This window comes from Pan troglodytes, chromosome 11, assembly GCF_028858775.2.
Source record: "Pan troglodytes isolate AG18354 chromosome 11, NHGRI_mPanTro3-v2.0_pri, whole genome shotgun sequence".
NCBI classification, from domain to species: Eukaryota; Metazoa; Chordata; class Mammalia; order Primates; family Hominidae; genus Pan; species Pan troglodytes.
The window spans coordinates 96,609,863-96,629,517 of record NC_072409.2 but is presented as its reverse complement, the minus strand read 5'-3'; the positions used below and the strand labels follow the sequence as shown (position 1 = coordinate 96,629,517).

The 19,655-nt window shown below is 38.1% G+C and overlaps 1 protein-coding gene across 14 annotated transcripts in view; it reads left to right on the top strand.

The window, feature by feature from the left end:
* The window catches only part of DENND4C (DENN domain containing 4C), a 146,830-nt gene that overhangs the window by 46,469 nt on the left and 80,706 nt on the right, over positions 1 to 19,655 (top strand). For 11 of the 14 annotated variants that reach the window (XM_054658739.2, XM_016960670.4, XM_054658738.2 and 8 more), the window contains exons 3-6: positions 9,833 to 10,085; positions 11,666 to 11,735; positions 13,779 to 13,951; positions 19,097 to 19,335. In XM_054658739.2, the coding sequence (XP_054514714.1) occupies positions 9,833 to 10,085; positions 11,666 to 11,735; positions 13,779 to 13,951; positions 19,097 to 19,335 (735 nt within the window). The remainder of the gene's footprint in view (positions 1 to 9,832; positions 10,086 to 11,665; positions 11,736 to 13,778; positions 13,952 to 19,096; positions 19,336 to 19,655) is intronic. The other 3 variants (XM_063788705.1, XM_063788708.1, XM_063788704.1) reach the window with 2 other exon arrangements.

Here is a 19,655-nt window from a genome sequence, read left to right as displayed (position 1 = left end):
AATGAAGACATTTGACCCTAAAGTGTCATTTTGTTTCTGTTGTACTTATCAAATAAGATTATTAATTAAACACAATAGAATGAGAAGCTATAATAAAGACACTGTCATTTTAAGGAGTTGCTTGGGTTATGTAATGAGTTTTTGTGAAGACCTGTACTTGTTTAACTAAAGAGCAGTCCTATTTTAAATACAGTTGTAACGTGTGGCTTTCAATGCTGGGAGGAGGGTGTTTACAGATAAGTGCTACAGTTTTCATGAAGTATCTAGTATCTAGTCTACCAATGAAGGACATTCTTTTTTGTAAATGCCTACAAAGGTCCACCCTTTCCCCAAATGACTACCTTGACTCTTCTGTAAAAAGGATGTGCTTTTAGAATACCTATAATACTTTACCATATATACATGTGATGTATTGGGGTGTTTTGTTTATTATCATTACCATTACTAAAATATAGATATTTGGGAACATCCTGGCAAGTATTTTAGGATCAGCTTATCTATTTATACAAAATGTGTAGTAGGAATTTTGATAGAGATTACATTAACTTTAGATTAATCTGCAGAGTATTGTCATCTTTACAATATTAAACGATTCAGCTTGTGAACGTGGAATGTTTTCCATTCGTTTAGGTCTTCTTTAATTTCTTTCAGCAACATTGTGTATTTTTTAAATCTGATTAATTTTATTTCTAGGTATTTTATTCTTTTGGATTCTATTATAAATAGTGTTGTTTTCTTAATTTTTGGATTGTTTGTTGCTGGTGTATAGAAATAGCTGTTTTTTGTGTGCTAATCTTGCACTCTGCAACTTTGCCAAATTTATTAGTTCTAATAACTTGTGGGTTCTTCGGGATTTTTAAAAATATATAGGATCATGTCACCTGCAAATAGAAATAGTTTTACTCCTTCCTTTGCAGTTTGGATGCTTTGTGTGTGTGTGTGTGTGTGTGTGTGTGTGTGTGTAATTACTCTGGCTAGAACTTTTAGTATGTTGAATAGCAGTGGTGAAAGCAGGCATCTTGTCTCATTCCTGATTTTAGGTGGAAATCTTTCAGTCTTTTACTATTGAGTATGATGTTAACTGTAAATATTCCTTAAATACCATTTATCTTGTTGAGGAAATGTTCTTCTATTCCTAGTTTTCTGAGAGATTTTATCAGGAAAGTGTGTTAAATTTTGTCAAATGCCTTTTGTCAATTGAGATGATCATGTATTTTTTCTTCCTTTGTTCTCTTAGTGTCATGTATTACATTGATTTTCTTTTGTTGAATCTTTCTTTTAATATAACTATGATACCATACCTTAAAAAATGATTAATTCCTTAATATTATCACATATCCAAATTTTTCTAATTCATGAAGCCTTTTTTTCTGAACACTTGGTTGCTGGTTGTTCTCTTTTTGTTGTTGTGGTTGTTTTTTGTTTGTTTGTTTTTGAGACAGAGTCTGGCTTCGTTGCCCAGGCTGGAGTGCAGTGGTGCAATCTTGGCTCACTGCAACCTCTGCCTCCCGGGTTCAAGTGATTCTCCTGCCTCAGCCTCTTGAGTAGCTAGGATTACAGGTGTGCACCACTATGCCTGGCTAATTTTTGTATTTTTAGTAGCGGAGACGGGGTTTCACCATATTGGCAAAGCTGGTCTTGAACTCCTGACCTTAGGGGATCTGCCTCCCAAAGTGCTGGGGTTACAAGCGTGAGTTACCACACCTGGCCACTGATTGTTCTCTTTATAGTTGTTCGGGTATTAAGGGGTAGCCATTTGACCACCACTTGTTACGCTCATCACCCACTCTTGTTGCATTAGAGCTCTGGCGAAATTGTTATAAAGATCCTCATACTCCATGGAAGTCGGAATCCACGAAGGAGTGTGTAACAACTCAGGCTGAAAAACAGAAAAAAGTTTAAAAAGTCCTCATTTTCAAATTTTTAAAACCAAAGGATGATTTGTCTTTATATTATCTTACTTGACCTTTATACAGCATTCGTTTAACTCCTTTAGTATTGTCCATCCTATTTAGCTACTGTAGTTTTCCTTCAAGTCAGTATAGTTAGGATGGTGATCTTTCAGCTTTATAGGGTCATTGAGCATATGAGCCAGGTTAGAAAGACAGGGTTCAGAAATGACTGGGAATTGGATTAATAAAGGCTCCCCCCACTCCACCCCGGCAGAAGCTTGACTTTAAGGGAAGGGGAAGATAGTTAAGGGCCTAACTATTCAAACTGTAGCCCATGGACCAGTATTATCCAAAAGACCTGGAAGCTTGTTAGAAACTCAGAAACTTAGGCACTATTCCAGACCTACTGAATCACAATCTGTATTTTGGTCCAGTGTGGCGGCTTACACCTGTAATCCCAACGCTTTGGGAGGCTGAGGTGGGAGGAGGATTGCTTGAGGCCAGGAGTTCACAAAAAATAAAAATAAAAATGAGCAAGGGCCCGGTGTGGTGGTTCACGCCTGTAATCCCAGCACTTTGGGAGGCGGAGGCAAGCCGATCACTTGTGGTCAGGAGTTCAAGACCAGCCTGTCCAACATGGTGAAACCCCCTATTTACTAAAAAAATACAAAAATTAGTTGGGCATGGTGGCGAGCACCTGTAGTTCCTGCTACTCGGGAGGCTGAGGCAGGAGAATCACTTGAACCCAGGAGGTGGAGGTTGCAGTGAGCCAAGACTGCGCCACTGGGCTCCAGTGTGGGCAACAGAGTGAAACTCCTTCTCAAGACAAAAAAAAAAAAAAAAAAAATTAGCAAGGTGTGGTGGCATGCACCTGTAGTTCTAGCTACTCAGAAGGCTGAGGTGGGAGGATCACTGGAGCCCAGGAGTGGCTCCGATTGTGCCACTGTAGCACTCCAGCGTGGGCAACAGAGCAAAAGACCCTGCCTCAGAAGAAAAAAAAATCTATTTTTAACAAAATTCCCAGAAACAATGGTTTAAAATACCTAGAGGGTGAAGATATATGAATTCAAGGGTTGTTTTTTAACCTTCCTCTCAGGGAATAACCTAGAACATTTTCATATTGAAGGAAGAAATCAGTGGAGAAGGAAGGGTAGGAAATATAGGAAAAAGAGATATTTTATAGAATAAAATTATTGAAGAGATGATGTTAACAGCATAGGTGACTGGATTAGCTTTTATTTGAAGGGGCCGGCCTGCCTGCTTGCCTTCCTGCCTTCCTGCCTTCCTTCCTCCCTTCCTCCCTTCCTCCCTTCCTCCCTTCCTCCCTTCCTCCCTTCCTTTTTTTTTTTTTTTGGACAGAGTCTCGCTCTGTCCAGGCTGGAGTGCAGTGGTGTGATCTCGGCTCACTGCAACCTCCACCTCGGGTTCAAGCAATTCTCTGCCTCAGCCTCCCAAGTAGCTGGGATTACAGGCACCCACCACCACGCCCAGCTAACTTTTGTATTTTTAGTAGAGACGGGGTTTCACCATGTTGGCCAGGCTGGTCTTGAACTCCTGACCTCGTGATCTACCTGCCTCTGCCTCCCAAAGTGTTCAGGTTACAGGCATGAGCCCCTGTGCCCCGCCGGAAGGGGCTTTTCCTTTGAGAAGAAGAAAGTAAGTTAAAATGGGTGTAAACACAGAGTATTGGTTGCAGTGGAGTGACATTAATGGTTTTATTCTGTTTTTTTTTTCTCTATGGTTTCCTTAAGAAGATAGGTAATATATATCCTTAAGGATGTAGGATAAAATTGTGGTAACCTCCATGTTAGTTGAAGGGAAACCAGCCAGGTACTTATTTTGTGTTCCAGCATTCACTGTTCCCTCTTTTAGGCATCTTTTTTTTTTAATTAAAAAAATTGGTTTTTTTTATATAAAAATAAGGAGAATTTTTTTGAGACAGTGTGTCACTGTGGTTGCTCAGGCTGCAGTGCAATGGTGCGATCACAGCTTACTGCAGCCGCCGCCCTCTGGGCTCGGGTGGTCCTCCCACCTCAGCCTCCCGAGTAGCTGGGACTACAGGCAAGCACCACCATACCCGGCTAAGTTTTTGTAGTTTTTGTAGAGGTGGGGTTTCTCATGTTGCCCAGGCTAGTCTTGAGCTCCTGGACTCAAGCAATCTGCTCACCTCGGCCTCCCGAAGTGCTGGGATTACAGGAGTGAGCCACTGTGCCGGGCCAGTCGTCTTTTAGAGTCCATCTTTTGACAAGCCCACCTGCCACCCCTCCCATACAGTCATAACTGAAAGATGTGAATCTCTGAAAAATTGTTGTTGCTTGTGATACAACTTAAAAATAAAATGATGACTCACGTAATTATATGTAGGTGCTTTCAGATTGCAAGTGGCTTTTTCATACACATCTTGCAGTTCCTAAGGCTTCTAATTTTTGTTATGGTAGTTTATTGATACAGATTTGTTAGAGTGTATGGTTGTCCTTAAGCTAATCATGATGGTTAATATTTCTCTCCAGATCAAATAATTGTTAATGTCTGGTGACTTAAATGTTTTGGCCTGTTCTCCTCACTTTCCCCCCACTCTTTCCTCACTCTAGCGTGAAGGGGTTTGGAAAACCTATTAGCTTCTGTATTTATAGTAGGAAAGCCTATTAGCTACTGGAAATACAGACACCCATCTCATTAAATTTAATATGAAACACTGTTGCTAAACTTTTGTCTTTTTTACTGTTTTATAAACTGAGATGAGGTATTTATAAAAATAGTACTTTTCTCTAGAAAAGATGTTAAGTTAAAATATGTAAAATCTGATATTCCCATAGAAATACCGTATATACTATAAAGTACAATCATGTATCACTTAATGATGGGAATACATTCTGAGAAATGTGTTCTATGGCGATTTTGTCATTGTGTGAACATCATAGAGTGTACATACACAAACCTAGGTGGCATAGCTTACTACATATACAACTATAGCCTATTTTTCTTAGGCTGCAAACCTGTACAGCGTGTTACTGGGGTAATAGATACTGTAGGCAACTTACACAGTGGTGAGTATATGTATATCTAAACATAGAAAAGGTACAGAAAAATCTGGCATAAAAAATAAGTCACACCTGTATAGGGCACTTACCATGAATGGACCTTGCAGGACTGGAAGTTGCTCTAGGTGAGTCAGTGAGTGAGTGTTGAGTGAATATGAAGGCCTAGGACATTACTGTATACTACTATAGACTTTAGTAAGTTAACTTTAGCTTTATTATAACCTTTTTACTTTATAAACTTTTAAAGTTTTTGTTAATTTTTTTGATTCTTTTGTAATACTTAGTTTAAAACACCATACAGCTGTACAAAAATATTTTTCTTTCTTTAAATCCTTATTTTATTAAGTTTTTTTGTATTTTAAAATTTTATTTTAAAAATTTATTCTTTTATTTTTTATTTTTTGAGACAGGGTCTCACTTTGTTGCCCAGGCTGGAGTGCAGTGGTATAGTCTAGGCTCACTGCAGCCTCCACCTCCTGGGCTCAGGTGATAATCCTTTCACCTCAGCTTCCTGAGTAGCTGAACTACAAGTGTATGCCACCACTCCTGGCTAATTTTCTTTTTGTAGAGATGGGGTTTCGCCATGTTGCCCAGGCTGCTTTGGAACACCTGAGCTCAAGTGATCTGCTTGCCTTGGCCTCCCAAAGTGCTGGGATTACAGGCATGTGCCACCACGCCTGGCAAAAAAAAAAAAAAAAAAAAAAAAAACGGGGTCTTGCCTTGTTGCCCAGGCTGGCATTGCACTCCTGGGCTCAAGTGATCCAGCCTCAGCCTGCTGAATAGCTGGCACTAGCTTGGTTTTTAAACTTTATTTTTGGTTTTTCTTTTTCTTTTTTTCTTCTCTTTTTTTTTTTTTTTTTTTGAGACAGAGTCTCACTCTGTCTTCCAGGCTGGAGTGCAGTGGTATGATTGGGGCTCACTACAATCTCTGCTTCCTGGGTTCAGGTGATTCTCCTGCCTCAGCCTCCAGAGTAGCTGCGATTACAGGCATCTGCCACCACACCTGGCTAATTTTTTTTTATTTTCAGTAGAGACAGGGTTTCACCATATTGGCCAGGCTGGTTTTGAACTCCTGACCTCAAGTGATCCACCCATCTTGACCTCCCAAAGTGCTGGGATTACAGGCGTGAGCCACTGCCTCTGACCAGTTTTTATTTTCTTATTTTGAAATTTTTTTGCAAAGATGAGGTCCTCCTATGTTGCCCAGGCTGTTCTTGAACTCCTGGCCTCAAGCAATTCTGCATTGGCCCCTTAAAGTGCTGGGATTATAGATATGAACTACTGTGCCTGGATTTTTTTTTTTTAACTGTTTAAACTATTTTGTTAAAATTTAAGACAAAAAGACACATGTTAGCCTAGCCCTACAGAGTCAGGATCATCACTATCTCTGCCTTCCACCGCCACATCTTGTCCCACTGGAAGTTCTTCAGGGGCAGTAACCCACATAGAGCTGTCTTCTATGATAAGAATGCCTTCTGGAATACCTCCTGAAGGACCTGCCTGAGACTGTTTTACAGTTAACTTTTTTTGTAAGTAGGAATATACTCTAAAGTAATGATAAAAGGTATAGTATTGTAAATACTAGGTGATAAGAATTTCTCAGCTCCATTATAATCTGTGGCACCACCATAGTATATGCAGTCTGTGCTTGCATCATCATTATGTGGTGCATGATTGTATAGTATAATTTAAACAGGGCAGTATGTTATCTTATATATCAGATGCATTTCTTTTTTCTTTCTTTTTTTTTTTTTTTTTGAGACAGAGTTTCGTTCTTGTTGCTCAGGCCAGAGTGCAATGACCCGATCTTGGCTCACTGCAACTCCGCGCCCCTCGCCCCTACCCCCGCCAGTAGCTGGGACTACAGGCACCTGCCACCATGCCAGGCTAATTTTTTATTTTTAGTAGAGACGGTGTTTTTCCATGTTGGTCAGGCTGGTCGCGAACTCCCAACCTCAGGTGATCCGCCCACTTCTGTCTCCCAAAGTGCTGGGATTATAGGCGTGAGCCACTGCGCCCGCCCAGATGCATTTCTTGAGACACAGAATCATAGACCATACGAAGTTCTTATTTTCTTCCCTTTGTCAGATTCATTGGCTTTCAACTGATTTGTTTCTCCAGTTCTTTTGTTTTTTGAGAAATTTCAAACATATGAAAAGTTGATAAACTATTATAATACACAAGTATCCTTTTCTCCTAGATGATAGACTGTAGAATAATGAACAATATACTTGTCACCTACAAATTGACATTTTTTTTCATTTGTTTGGTAAGCTAATTGAAAGGAAGTGGGAGCCAGTGTGCCTAGCCTATTTCTTTCTCTTAAACAAAATGTAGATACTCTATACCCTATTTTGTACTTTGCCTTTTTCACCTAAGAGTATATACTGGCAATCACTCTGTATCTGAATATAAGATCTTCCTCATTTTTTGTGTGTGACTGTATAATACTTATTTGTGTGGATGTATTTACTTTATTCAACGAAACCTCTACTGATGGACATTTGGATTGTTCTCAGTTTTGTGCTATTAAAAGAATGCTTTGATGAATAACTGTGCATTTATTGTTATGTATTTGTGGAGGTGTGTTTTCAGGTAGATCCTAGAAAAAATTGCTGGATTAAAAGATAAATGTGTAAATAATTTTGTTAAATGTTACTAAATTTTTCTCTATAGTGTTTGTGCCATTTTATATTCTGCCATATATGTGTTTTATTAATCCACATCCCATCAACAAAGTATGTGGTCTGACATATTTTTTGTCAATCTCACAGAGATTAATGGTGTATCAGAGTAATTTCATTGAGGTTAATCATTGCTCCATAAGTTTAAGGGGCGATTTTCTTTATTCTTTTGCTTATACTATAAACAGATTTTTAATCTTTACCTTGATTTTTTTAAAGGAAATTTTTTATGTGTTAGGAAGATGAGCTTTTTGTGAAATAAATTGCCAAGTATTTTCTTCAGTCAACTTGTCTTTTATCTTGGCTTATGGTGTTCGTTGTCATGTAACGTTTATTTTATGTAGTTTATTTTTCTACTCCCATATTTTATTGGTACTGGATTTTGAGTCATAGTCTTTTCCCACTGCTAGATATACTTTTAGCACTAGTATGATTTAATTCCTTATGTTTAGATCTGTGATCCACCGGGGGATCCCCTTCTGGTGTGTAGTGTGAAGTATAGACAGAATTTTATTTTTTTCCAAATAATATTTTTTTCCAAATAACAATCCAGTTATCTAAGTCCTGCTTATTACATTTAAAAATCCATTCTTCCCTTAGTATATTGAGAAATTACCTTCATGATAGACTAGATTTTTCTTCTGTTTCATTGTCTTTCTGTTCACTTCCTTGCTAATACTCTCCTGATTTAAATATAGAGGCTTTATAGTACATTTTAATATTAGTTGGGTTTTAACAGCTTTATGGAGATACAATTCACATGTCATACAGTTTACTTACTTAAAGTGTACAATTCAATGGTTTTTAGTATTGTTTACAGTGTTGTGCAGCTACCACCACAATTAATTTTAGAACATTTTCATCAGCCTAAAAAGAAACCCCATACCCATTAGCAGTTGCTGTTTAGTATTCTTTCCCACCTTCTACCCCTAGGTAACTATTAATCTACTTTCTGTCTGTATGGATTTGCCTATTCTGGACATTTCTTAAAAACTGAGTCACTGTATGTGGTCTTTGTGACTTTTTTTTTTTTTTTTTCACTTAACATGTTTAGCTGCTTGTGCTTTTGGTGTCATATCTAAGAAGGCTTTGTCTAACCTAAGGTCACAAAAATTTATTTCTGTTTTTCAAAGAGTGCTATAGTTCTTACATTGATTTTGATCCATTTTTAGTTTTTTGATGAGTAGTATAAGGAAGGGGTCCAGCTTCATGCTTTTGCAGGTAGATATCCAGTTATTCCAACACTACATATTGAAAAGACTATTCCTTCCTGATTGCATTGTCTTGGCACTCTTGTTGAAATCAATTGACTGCAAATATAAGGGCTTAATTTTGGACACTCCATTTTATTCTGTTGATCTATATGTTTATTCTTATGCCAATACGTTGCACTGATTACTGTAGATGTGTGGTAGTTTTGAAGTAGGGAAGTGTGAGTCCTCCAACTTTCTTCTTTTTCCAGATTGCTTTGACAAGAAAAAACAAAAGCAGCTGGGGTTTAAATAGGAATTGCATTGAATTTATTGATCTATTTGAGGGTATTGCCAAAGGCAGCTGGAATTTAGATAGGAATTGCATTGACTTTATTAATCTATTTGGGGGTATTGCCATCTTATCAATTTTCATTAATTCATTTTTCAGTTTTCATTAATCAAATTGAAGATTGAATTAATCAAATTAATTCAATTTTCATTAATCTATTTGAGGGTATTGCCATCATTGTCTTTTTGTCCATAAGCATGAGATGTCTTATTTATTCAGCTCTTTAATTTCTTTAAATAACGTTTTATAGTTTTCAGAGGATTTTTAAAGCTAAAAAATTGACAAATTATGAAGCGAATTTTTATGAAAACATCTGAATACTTGGTGAAACTTCTAGGAATTGACCTGAAGATGTTTGTGGTGTTGCCCCTTTCTTTTTTCATATGTTTCTTATAATAAGCAATACAAAATCAAGTTGTTCAATCCTGTTTACACTTGTTAAATTATGTTTTGGCTTTTGAAAAATAGTTTAGAGACTTGTAGTTCCCAAAGGAATAATTTTAATTTTGGTTTCTACTGAAGATTTGGGAAACAATAGGAGAGACCAAAAAAATTTTCTTTGATTTCAAGAAGAAAACCAGCATTAACCTGAAATGCATGTACTATATATATGTACATATGTATGTGTGTATGTATATATCTATATCTATTTCTTCCCCTTCCTGCCATGCAGAGTGCTATATGAAGGGAAAGAACGGCTTATTCCAGGATGTGAAGTGATCCTAGCCACACCCTATGGTCGCTGTGCCAATGTCAACAATAGTTCAACTACTTCACAAAGAATCTTTATCACTTATCGAAGGGCTCCTCCAGTTCGACCCCAGAATTCCTTGGCTGTAACTGATATCTGTGTTATTGTAACCAGTAAAGGAGAAACTCCTCCTCATACCTTCTGCAAAGTTGACAAAAACTTAAATTGTGGAATGGTAAGAATAAAGTTTTCATCTTCAAAGTTTCATATGAAACCAAAAAGGGATACGTTTTGGATTCCTGTTTACTGTTGGGTATATACTCACATTTTATATTTTCATGATGCTTGTTTTTATTGTTTCCTAATTTTTATGATTTGTAATAATTTTTAAAGTCCTATCCCGTGATTTATAATAATTTCATCTTTAAGTCAGGGATATTTTTGAGGGAGTAAATCCTAATATTGTCTGTGTTACATTAACAAAGGTTTTATTCACTTTTGGATTTCAGTGGTGTCTTCAGGGACAACTGTGGGGTTAGAGTGGGTAGAAGCTCTCCTTACATTCATTTATTCATTCATTCATTCGTTTGTTTGCTTTTTTTATTTTTTTGAGACAGGGTCTTGCTTTGTCGCCCAGGCTGGAGTACAGTGGTGCGATCACAGCTCACTGCAGCCTTGACCCCCCACCAGGCTCAAGTGATCTTCCCACCTTAGCCTCCCGAGTAGCTGGGACTACAGGATAGTAGAGACAGGGTTTCATCATGTTGGCCAGGCTGGTCTTGAACTCCTGACCTTAAGCGATCCACCTCCCTTGGCCTCCTAAAGTGTTGGAATTACAGGCGTGAGCCACCATGCCCGGCCTGTTTTTGTTTTTGAGACAGGGTCTCCTTAAGTTGCCCAGGATGCTCCTGAACTCTGGGGCTCAGGAGAAAATATTGCAGTTTTGCGTACTTACTTTTTTTTTTCAGACGGAGTCTCGCTCTGTCGCCCAGGCTGGAGTGCAGTGGCGTGATCTTGGCTCACTGCAACCTCCACCTCCCAGGTTCAAGCGATTCTCCTGTCTCAGCCTCCCAAGTAGCTGGGGCTACGGGCATGCACCACTACGCCCAGCTAATTTTGTATGTTTAGTAGAGATGAGGTTTCACCATGTTGATTGGCCAGGATGGTCTTGATCTCTTGACCTTGTGATCCACCTGCCTCAGCTTCCCAAAGTGCTGGGATTACAGGCGCAAGCCACCACACCCAATCCATGCATACTTACTCTTTAAAAGGACTGTAGTGAAGAAGAAAATGAACATAAATGTTTGATTCATAGTTTTTAAAGACTACAGCTTACTTTTGGTTCAGATTTACTTTGAAAAATATCTTCAGGTCAAACTAATATTAGCTTAATGTTGTATAGGCGGAGATGACAAATGCACCCAGAACAATTAGTGAAGACAGGGTTGCCTCTGGAGGTGATGACCTCATAGTCCTCCAGTGACCCAAGTCTTCCCCAGTTTGGGCTCCAGTGCACACTCCGTTTTGTGCTGTGTCTTACAAGAAGGGGCAATCTCTGAGTGATTGTGAAATTCTAAATCTTTTGAAATGGCCTTCATATCAGTTTGATTTTTGTAGCATTGTTTTCTTACTCTCTTCTTTTATTTTAGTGTTCTGAACTTCATGCTTTGCTGTATTTTATACTGCATAGTTCATTATGTAAACGTTTTAAATAGACTCTTCTGAGTAAATAAATGAATCTTTAGTTGGTATCCAACAAAATCAATTTCTTTGCACTCTTTTGTCTTTTTTATAAACCTAATTTATGTTTTACAGTGGGGTTCCAGCGTGTTTCTGTGTTATAAGAAGTCTGTACCTGCTTCAAATGCAATAGCATATAAGGCTGGTGAGTTAAAAAAAATTGTCTCAATTGCTATAGTTACTGGTGCATATTAACATTTGGCTAAAAGAGATAAAGTATGCTCCCTTACATAGTTTGTAGAATTGATCTATTCATAAAATTATCTATAATTTTAGCATATAAAGATATGTGTTTTCTTAAATACATTACATATACAAGATATATTAATACCCCCACCAAACATGCTGTTAATTTAATTTAAACATTTATCTAAAGCAAACATATGTGGAATAAACATTCAAGCTTTTGGTCTACGTTAATAGACTTAACAGTATAATGGAAAGTTGCTGACTCTCTGACCTTTTATATTTTGGCAATCAGAAAGGTGTCAAACTGCATCTTTACTTCTTATATTTCCTTCTCTTATCTCTTTGTGTCTGATTTGAAACCACATGTTACTTGCCATGAAAGGTGGACTTGCTTCCTTTCTCCTTTGTTGCAAAGAATCAGCTATATGGAGGAGAGGAGGGCCTGAGAAACTTTTCTGCCATGAAGTGTTTGAGAAATCTATCGCCACATTCTTACTGCACATTAAAGTGTCAAGGGCTGTAAAGATTTAAGTGTCACGTCTTCATTCCACTGGTATGGTGGGATAAAAACTGAAAATACAGGTATGCTCCAGTTGTAAATAGAAAAGATACTGGAATACTTCTTTGTGAAAAGAAGCAGTGCTAATTACTTTTTGATTATGCACAGTTCTTGAAATAAAGTTTTACTTCAGGGAAGTCAGGCAAATTCATATCCAAAAAATGGTGATTTTCATAAAAACATTCATACTAATGAACCAAACCATTTAATTTATAATATAAAAACAATGGCAACGACTAACATATAAAATTCAGTATCATTTTAAAATCTGATACTGTAGGCTGGGCATGGTGGCTCACGCTTGTAATTCCAGCACTTTGGGAGAGTGAGGCGGGCAGATCGCTTGAGGCCAGGAGTTTGAGACCAGCCTGGCCAACATGGTGAAACCCCGTCTCTACTAAAAATACAAAAATTAGCCAGGCGTGGTGGCACGCATCTGTAGTCCCAGCTACTTGGGAGTCTGAGGCACGAGAATCGCTTGAACCCAGGAGGCGGAGGTTGCAGTGAGCCGAGATCACAGCACTGCACTCCAGCCTGGGTGACAAAGCAAGATTCTCTCTCAAAAAAAAAAAAAAAAAAAAAGTGATACTGTTAATACTGCTGTAATATGTTGATTATGTGTGATGTCCTTTTTTTGTTGTTGTTGTTGTTTTTGGTGGAGAAAAGATATCACTTAAAAAACTTATAGAAAGAAACTGTACCAAAGTATTCAGTTATTTGATATGAGACACTTACTTTAGAATAGAGAGTTTTAGATACTGAATTTGGGCTCAAAATTCTACTACTGATTTTGAAGTTTTTCACTTAGAGATGGTCTATATATTGATGACCTTAGAGGCTAATGAAGTGATGCCTTGTAGCTCATTTATTCTGTGGGTCTTTATTGTGGTTCTCAAACTGTCACTTGCTCCTACTTTCTGGGTCTCACGTACTCTGTACTTAGTCACAGTGTTTCTGTCTCGTTTACTTTTCATGTTGCATGCCTTTTACACTGCTTCTCTCTTAAGATGAGTTTAGGGGCTGTGATAATTTCTGTTGCCTCAGCATTATTTCCTAACACTTGTCTCTTCCCTGAATTTTTCACAGAAGACTGACTGAAATAGTTGGTAAATTTTTCTGTATGTTTCTTACCATTTTCCACAAGGTGTTGGCATGTGTAGAAGAAAATACATTAAGATTGGTGATCAAGATTGGTTGAATGGAATCTCAACTAGTATATTAATACATTTTTAATGTTACAATGAACTGTAAATTCATGGGTAAAATATCAGGGGTAAACTTATTTTAGTTTCTGTTATAGCAAGGGGGAAATCAATTTTAAAATACCACACAAGTATTGCCATGAAATTCGGCATTAAAATATTCCATTAATACCTATCATATGCAATTTATGGAAAAGTAACTATTTAAAAAATTTATTGTTGTCTCATTCTTCAAAAGGTTTAATTTTTAGATATCCAGAAGAGGACTATGAGTCATTTCCACTCTCAGAATCAGATGTACCTCTTTTCTGCCTTCCTATGGGAGCTACTATTGAGTGCTGGGATCCTGAAACCAAATATCCACTTCCAGTTTTTTCAACTTTTGTCTTGACAGGTTCTTCAGCCAAAAAGGTATGTTTTTGTCTCATTGATTAAACACATTTTGTCCATGTTTTTATTCCATAAAAAGGTTAATACAAGTTTTATTTGAATGTTAGGATTATTTGGACATGATACATTTTGGTTTAAATTTACACTGTCATCCCCAAGGTGAGAAATCAACATGAAAATTGCTATCAGGATATTGATACCTCTGGAACTTCTACAGAAGCAAAGATAAAGTCTCTCTGGATAGACACCTTCAAAACCCAGGTGTCAAGATGAGATGATTATGACAGATCAAGGACATAGGTACCATAGAAAGAATCGACAGACACAATTAAAAAGCAGAGTTAGACCCTCAAGACATTGAAATGACAGAATGACAATATAAAGGATGTTATAAATTAAAATATCATTGAGATGACTTAAGAACTAATGGAGGGGCTCAAAATATCAAGGAAGGAACAGGATATTTTGAAAAATGAATAGATTGGGAAAAGAATCAAGTGTTTAGAAATGAAAAATATGGTCCTTAAAATTAAAAATTCAGTGAGTGGGTTAAACAGCAGGGATAAGGCCAGGTGCGGTGGCTCACGCCTGCAATTCCAGCACTTTGGGAGGCTGAGACAGGTGGATCACTTCAGGCCAGGAGTTCAAGGCCAGCCTGGGCAACATAGCACAACTCCATCTCTACTGAAAATACAAAAAATTAGCCAGGCTTGGTGGTACACGCCTGTAATCCTGGCTACTCGGGAGGGTGAGGCATGAGAATTGCTTGAACCCGGGAGACAGAGGTTGCAATGAGCTGAGACTGCACCATTGCACTCCAGCCTGGGCTACAGAGCGATACTCTTTCTAAAAAAAAAAAAAAAAAAAAATAGCAGAGATAAGACATACATGAACGGATAATTAATGAAGTGGAAGATAGGTTACCTTAAATGTGGTACATACAAATGTAAAACATAAAAGGAGTTTTAAAATGTAGCAGAAAGAACTAGAAGGTCTAATAGATATTTAATGAGTTACTGAAGGAGAGACTAGAAAAGGACAAGGCTACATCCTAAGAGCTAATGGTTGAGAGTTTTCCAAGGTTGATGAAAAAATTGAGTCTTCAGGTTAAAGATGTACTCTGAATCTGCAGCAGAGAAAAATAAACAAATAAGTAAATAAATAAATAAATAAATAATCCCACCTCTTTTTTTTTTTGAGACGGAATGTCACTCTTGTTGCCCAGGCTGGAGTGCAGTGGTGCGATCTCGGCTCACTGCAACCTCCACCTACCAGGTTCAAGTGATTCTCCTGCGTCAGCCTCTTAAGCAGTGGGATTACAGGTGTGCGTCACCACGCCCAGCTAATTTTGTATTTTTTTTTTTTAGTAGAGACAGGATTTCACCCTGTTGGTCAGGCTGGTCTCAAACTCCTGACCTAAAGTGATCCACCTGCCTCAGCCTCCCAAAGTCCTGGATTATACAGGTATGAGGCACCATGCCTGGCCTATCCCGCCTCTTATTATATCATGGTGCTATCATGGAACACCAGAGACAAAACAACTAGAGAGGAAAGACATTTATTGTCTTATGTAAAACATATATTGTATGTAACAGTAATAATGACATAAACTGATTTATAAAGAAGAGAAGGCAAAAATAAACAATATTCAGAATAAAAAGCTGATAGCAGTAGAAATTTCAAAATTGAAAACTTTTTTTTTTTTTTTTGAGACGAAGCCTCACTCTTATCCCCCAGGCTGGAGTGCAATGGCACAATCTGGGCTCACTGCAACCTCCGCCTCCCGGGTTCAAGCGATTCTCCTGCCTTGGCTCCCCAAGTAGCTGGGATTACAGGCACCTGCCACCACGCCCGGCTAATTTTTGTATTTTTAGTTGAGATGGGGTTTCACCATGTTGGCCAGGCTGGTCTCGAACTCCTGACCTCAGGTGATCCACCTGCCTCAGCCTCCCAAAGTGCTGGGATTACAGGTGTCAGCCAATGCGCCCAGCAAAAATTGAAAACTTTCTAAGGAAATTTAATAGGTGATTTTATTGAAAAAATATATAATCTGAACTGACTCATGCAGATGAAACAAAATACATCTGTGACCTCATTCTACAGGTACAGGCTACACCTTTATAACTACTGTGATAAAGATAATATATGTAAAGTATCCAGCATAGTGCCTGGAACATAGAAAATACTGAGTGAAGGTCAATATTATATTAACTTGATTGCCCACTACTAACTTGTTAACTTAATAATCATTTACAATTTCTCCTGCTGAAAGTAGTAAATATAACTGAAAATTTTAAGATCTTCAAACATTAGTTACCTAATATGCTTTGGCAGTAGAGAACAATAAAGTCTCATTTGAGGTGTGGGTACTAGGTGATCTGCTTGGCTTATTCATTGTTTAGTGGATATCAACATGTAAGCATTGAGGTGTGTAAAATTTATGTATTTGTCATTGCTTGTTAAAAACTTTGAGATCACTTTGAAATAATTATATCTGGGAATATTGTGTGTATAAAGGCAAGGGTTATAATGAAAAAACAGTTGGCAAGATTTATAAACTAGAGAAGTAAGGATTGATTGTTGGGAGAAGGAGATGGGTTAAAAACTTTGAGATCACTTTGAAATAATTGTATCTGGGAATGTGTGTGTAAAGGCAAGGGTTCCTGTGATATATATAATGACTAAACAGTTGGCAAGATTTATAAAACACAGAGGTAAGGATTGATTGCTGGGAGAAGGGGATGGGTATAGTGATAGAATTTCTTTGCAGTGTTTTAAGGAATGGGCAGATCAGAGGAAGTACCAAGGGTAAACAAAATACACAAAAGCACAAAATTATGAACTAGTCTATATGCCTGGTAGCTCTGTATTGTTGAACAGCAACAGCAGGTACTGTGAGGAATTGAGAGCATCATGCCACTTACACGGACTGTGGCATTTTACCTGTAATGGGGAACTTTTGAAGGATGAGATATTACCTCTGAAGGACTGTTTCTTCAGTGTATTTTTCACTAAAATGCTTTCTCTTCTGACTTGAGACCAGTTAGGGCTTCAGTAGTTGCTTTGATATATGGTAAGTGGAAGTGGAATTGAACATGACTTCGAAGTTTCTACCTTGGGAATTGTGTAGCATGACTGAGTAAGATTAGGAATATTGGATGAAGTGTTTAGATGATGAGCTCACTTTTGAAAATATTGGTTTGAGATGCCTGTATGACATCCAGGTGGAGATTAGTGAGTAGTCATTTTGAAAATAGGAGTCTGAGGTTCAGGGGAGAGGTCAGGTAGACCTAGAGATAAAGATTTGTGTTTTGTTAGTATAATGATTATAGTTAAAACCATGAGAGAATGAAATGTTCCAAATAGAAGTGTGAAGTTAGAACCTTAGGGAATGCTAGTATTTAAATGACGGGTGACATAATTGGATCTAGTATAGGAAAGAGAGAAGTAGCCAGAAAACAAAGAGAAATTTGTACTGTCAAAGACAGCAAAGGAATAAAGAGTTTCAAGACAGAGGAGTGTCAGCTTTATCTTGTGTCATACGAGGCAAGGGTGTGGAGGAATTGAACCTGTCAACATTGCTGATGAGAAAGTCAAATGCTGCTGCTGTGGAAAACAGTTTGGCAGCTCCTCCAAAAGTTAAACTTAGAATTACCATATGATCGAGCAGTTTCATGCCTAGGCATATACCTAAAATAATTGAAAGCAGAGACTCAAACAGATACTTGTACGCCAATGTTTGTAGCAGGGTTGTTCACGATAGGCGGAAGGTGGAAACAACCCAAACGTGCATCAACGTATGAATGGATACACAAAATATGGTATATATATATATATGATGGAATTATGATTTCTTCCTTAACAAGGAATGAAATTCAGATATTTGCTACAATATAGGTGAATCTTAAAAACATTATTCTAAGTGAAATAAGCCAGACACAAAAGCATAAATTTTGTATGATTCCTCTTATAGGAGGTACCTAGAATAGCTACCCTTATAGAGACAGAAAGTACGATAGAGATTACCAGGGACTTGGATTGAGGGCAAGAGAATGGGAAGTTACCATTTAAGGGTTACAGAGCTTTTGTTTGGGGTAATGAAAAAAGTTCTGGAAATGAATAGTGCTACTGGGTGCACTGCATTGTGAAGGTACTTAATACCAGTGAATTGTACACTTGAAAATGGTTAAAGTGGTACGTTTAATGTTATGTGTATTTCACCCCAATTACAAAAAAATCACAGGCCGGGTGCAGTGGCTCACGCCTATAATCCCAGCACTTTGGGAGGCTGAGGCTGGTGGATCACCAGGTCAGGAGATAAAGACCATCCTGGCTAACACAGTGAAACCCCGTCTCTACTAAAAATAGAAAAAATTAGGCCGGGCGCAGTGGCGCACGCCGTAATCCCAGCACTTTGGAAGGCCGAGGTGGGCGGATCATGAGGTTAGGAGATCGAGACCATCCTGGCTAACACGGTGAAACCCTGTCTCTACTAAAAATACAAAAAATTAGCTGGGTGTGGTGGTGGGCGCCTATAGTCCCAGCTACTCGGGAGGCTGAGTCAGGAGAATGGCGTGAACCCAGGAGGTGGAGCTTGCAGTGAGCCGAGATCGTGCCACTGTACTCCAGCCTGGGTGACAGAGCAAGACTCCATCTCAAAAAAAAAAAGGAAAAAAAAAATTAGCCAGGTGTGGTGGCACACGCCTGTAATGCCAGCTACTCGGGAGGCTGAAGCAGTCACTTGAACCTGGGAGGCGGAGGTTGCAGTGAGCTGAGATTGCACTACTGCACTCCAGCCTGGGCGACAGAGTGAGACTCCATCTCAAAAAAAAAAAAAAAAAAAAAAAGAAAAGAAAAATCCACAAAAAACTAAGTTGAGTGAGATCATTAGAGTTCATTCTCTAATGCTTAAGTTGTAAGAGGTTACCATCCATTTTTGTATAAGATACATAGTTGAATGTATAAAATTGCAGTGGAAAAAATCTTGAGGGATTTATATCAAAATCTGGTTATCTCTGGGACAGAAATTTGGGTGAGATTTTTTTTTTCATAATTTATCTGTATAAGTGTACTCCAAGCAAATATTTCTTGTGTAATAACAGAAAAAGAGAAGTTAATTTTTTCAAACAAACTCAAATCTTATAACAGAATTCTGTTACTCTTTAGGTATATGGAGCTGCCATTCAGTTTTATGAACCTTACTCTCGGGAACTTCTATCAGAGAAACAGCTTATGCACCTGGGCTTGTTGACGCCTGTGGAGAGAAAAATGGTCTCCAAATCCATCAATACAAACAAATGCATTTGTTTACTCTCACACTGGCCTTTTTTTGAAGCTTTTAGGAAATTTCTTATGTTTATCTACAAACTTTCTGTGTCTGGACCACATCCTCTTCCCATTGAAAAGTATGTATAATGATTAGAAAGATGGCTGGTGGAAAACTGGGTATATAAATATATACATTTGTTTGTGTAACTTTTAGCAGCAAAGTTGGAAGGGAAGGAAGCCTGCATTTAACTGAACTTTTTTTTTTTTTTTTTTTTTTTTTTTGAGATGGAGTATTGCTCTGTCACCCAGGCTGGAGTGCAGTGGTGTGATCTTGGTTCACTGCAACCTCCACCTCCTGGGTTCTTGCAGTTCTCTGTGTCAGCCTCCCGAGTAGCTGGGATTACAGGCACCTGCCACCACGCCTGGCTAATTTTTGTAGAGACAAGGTTTCACCATC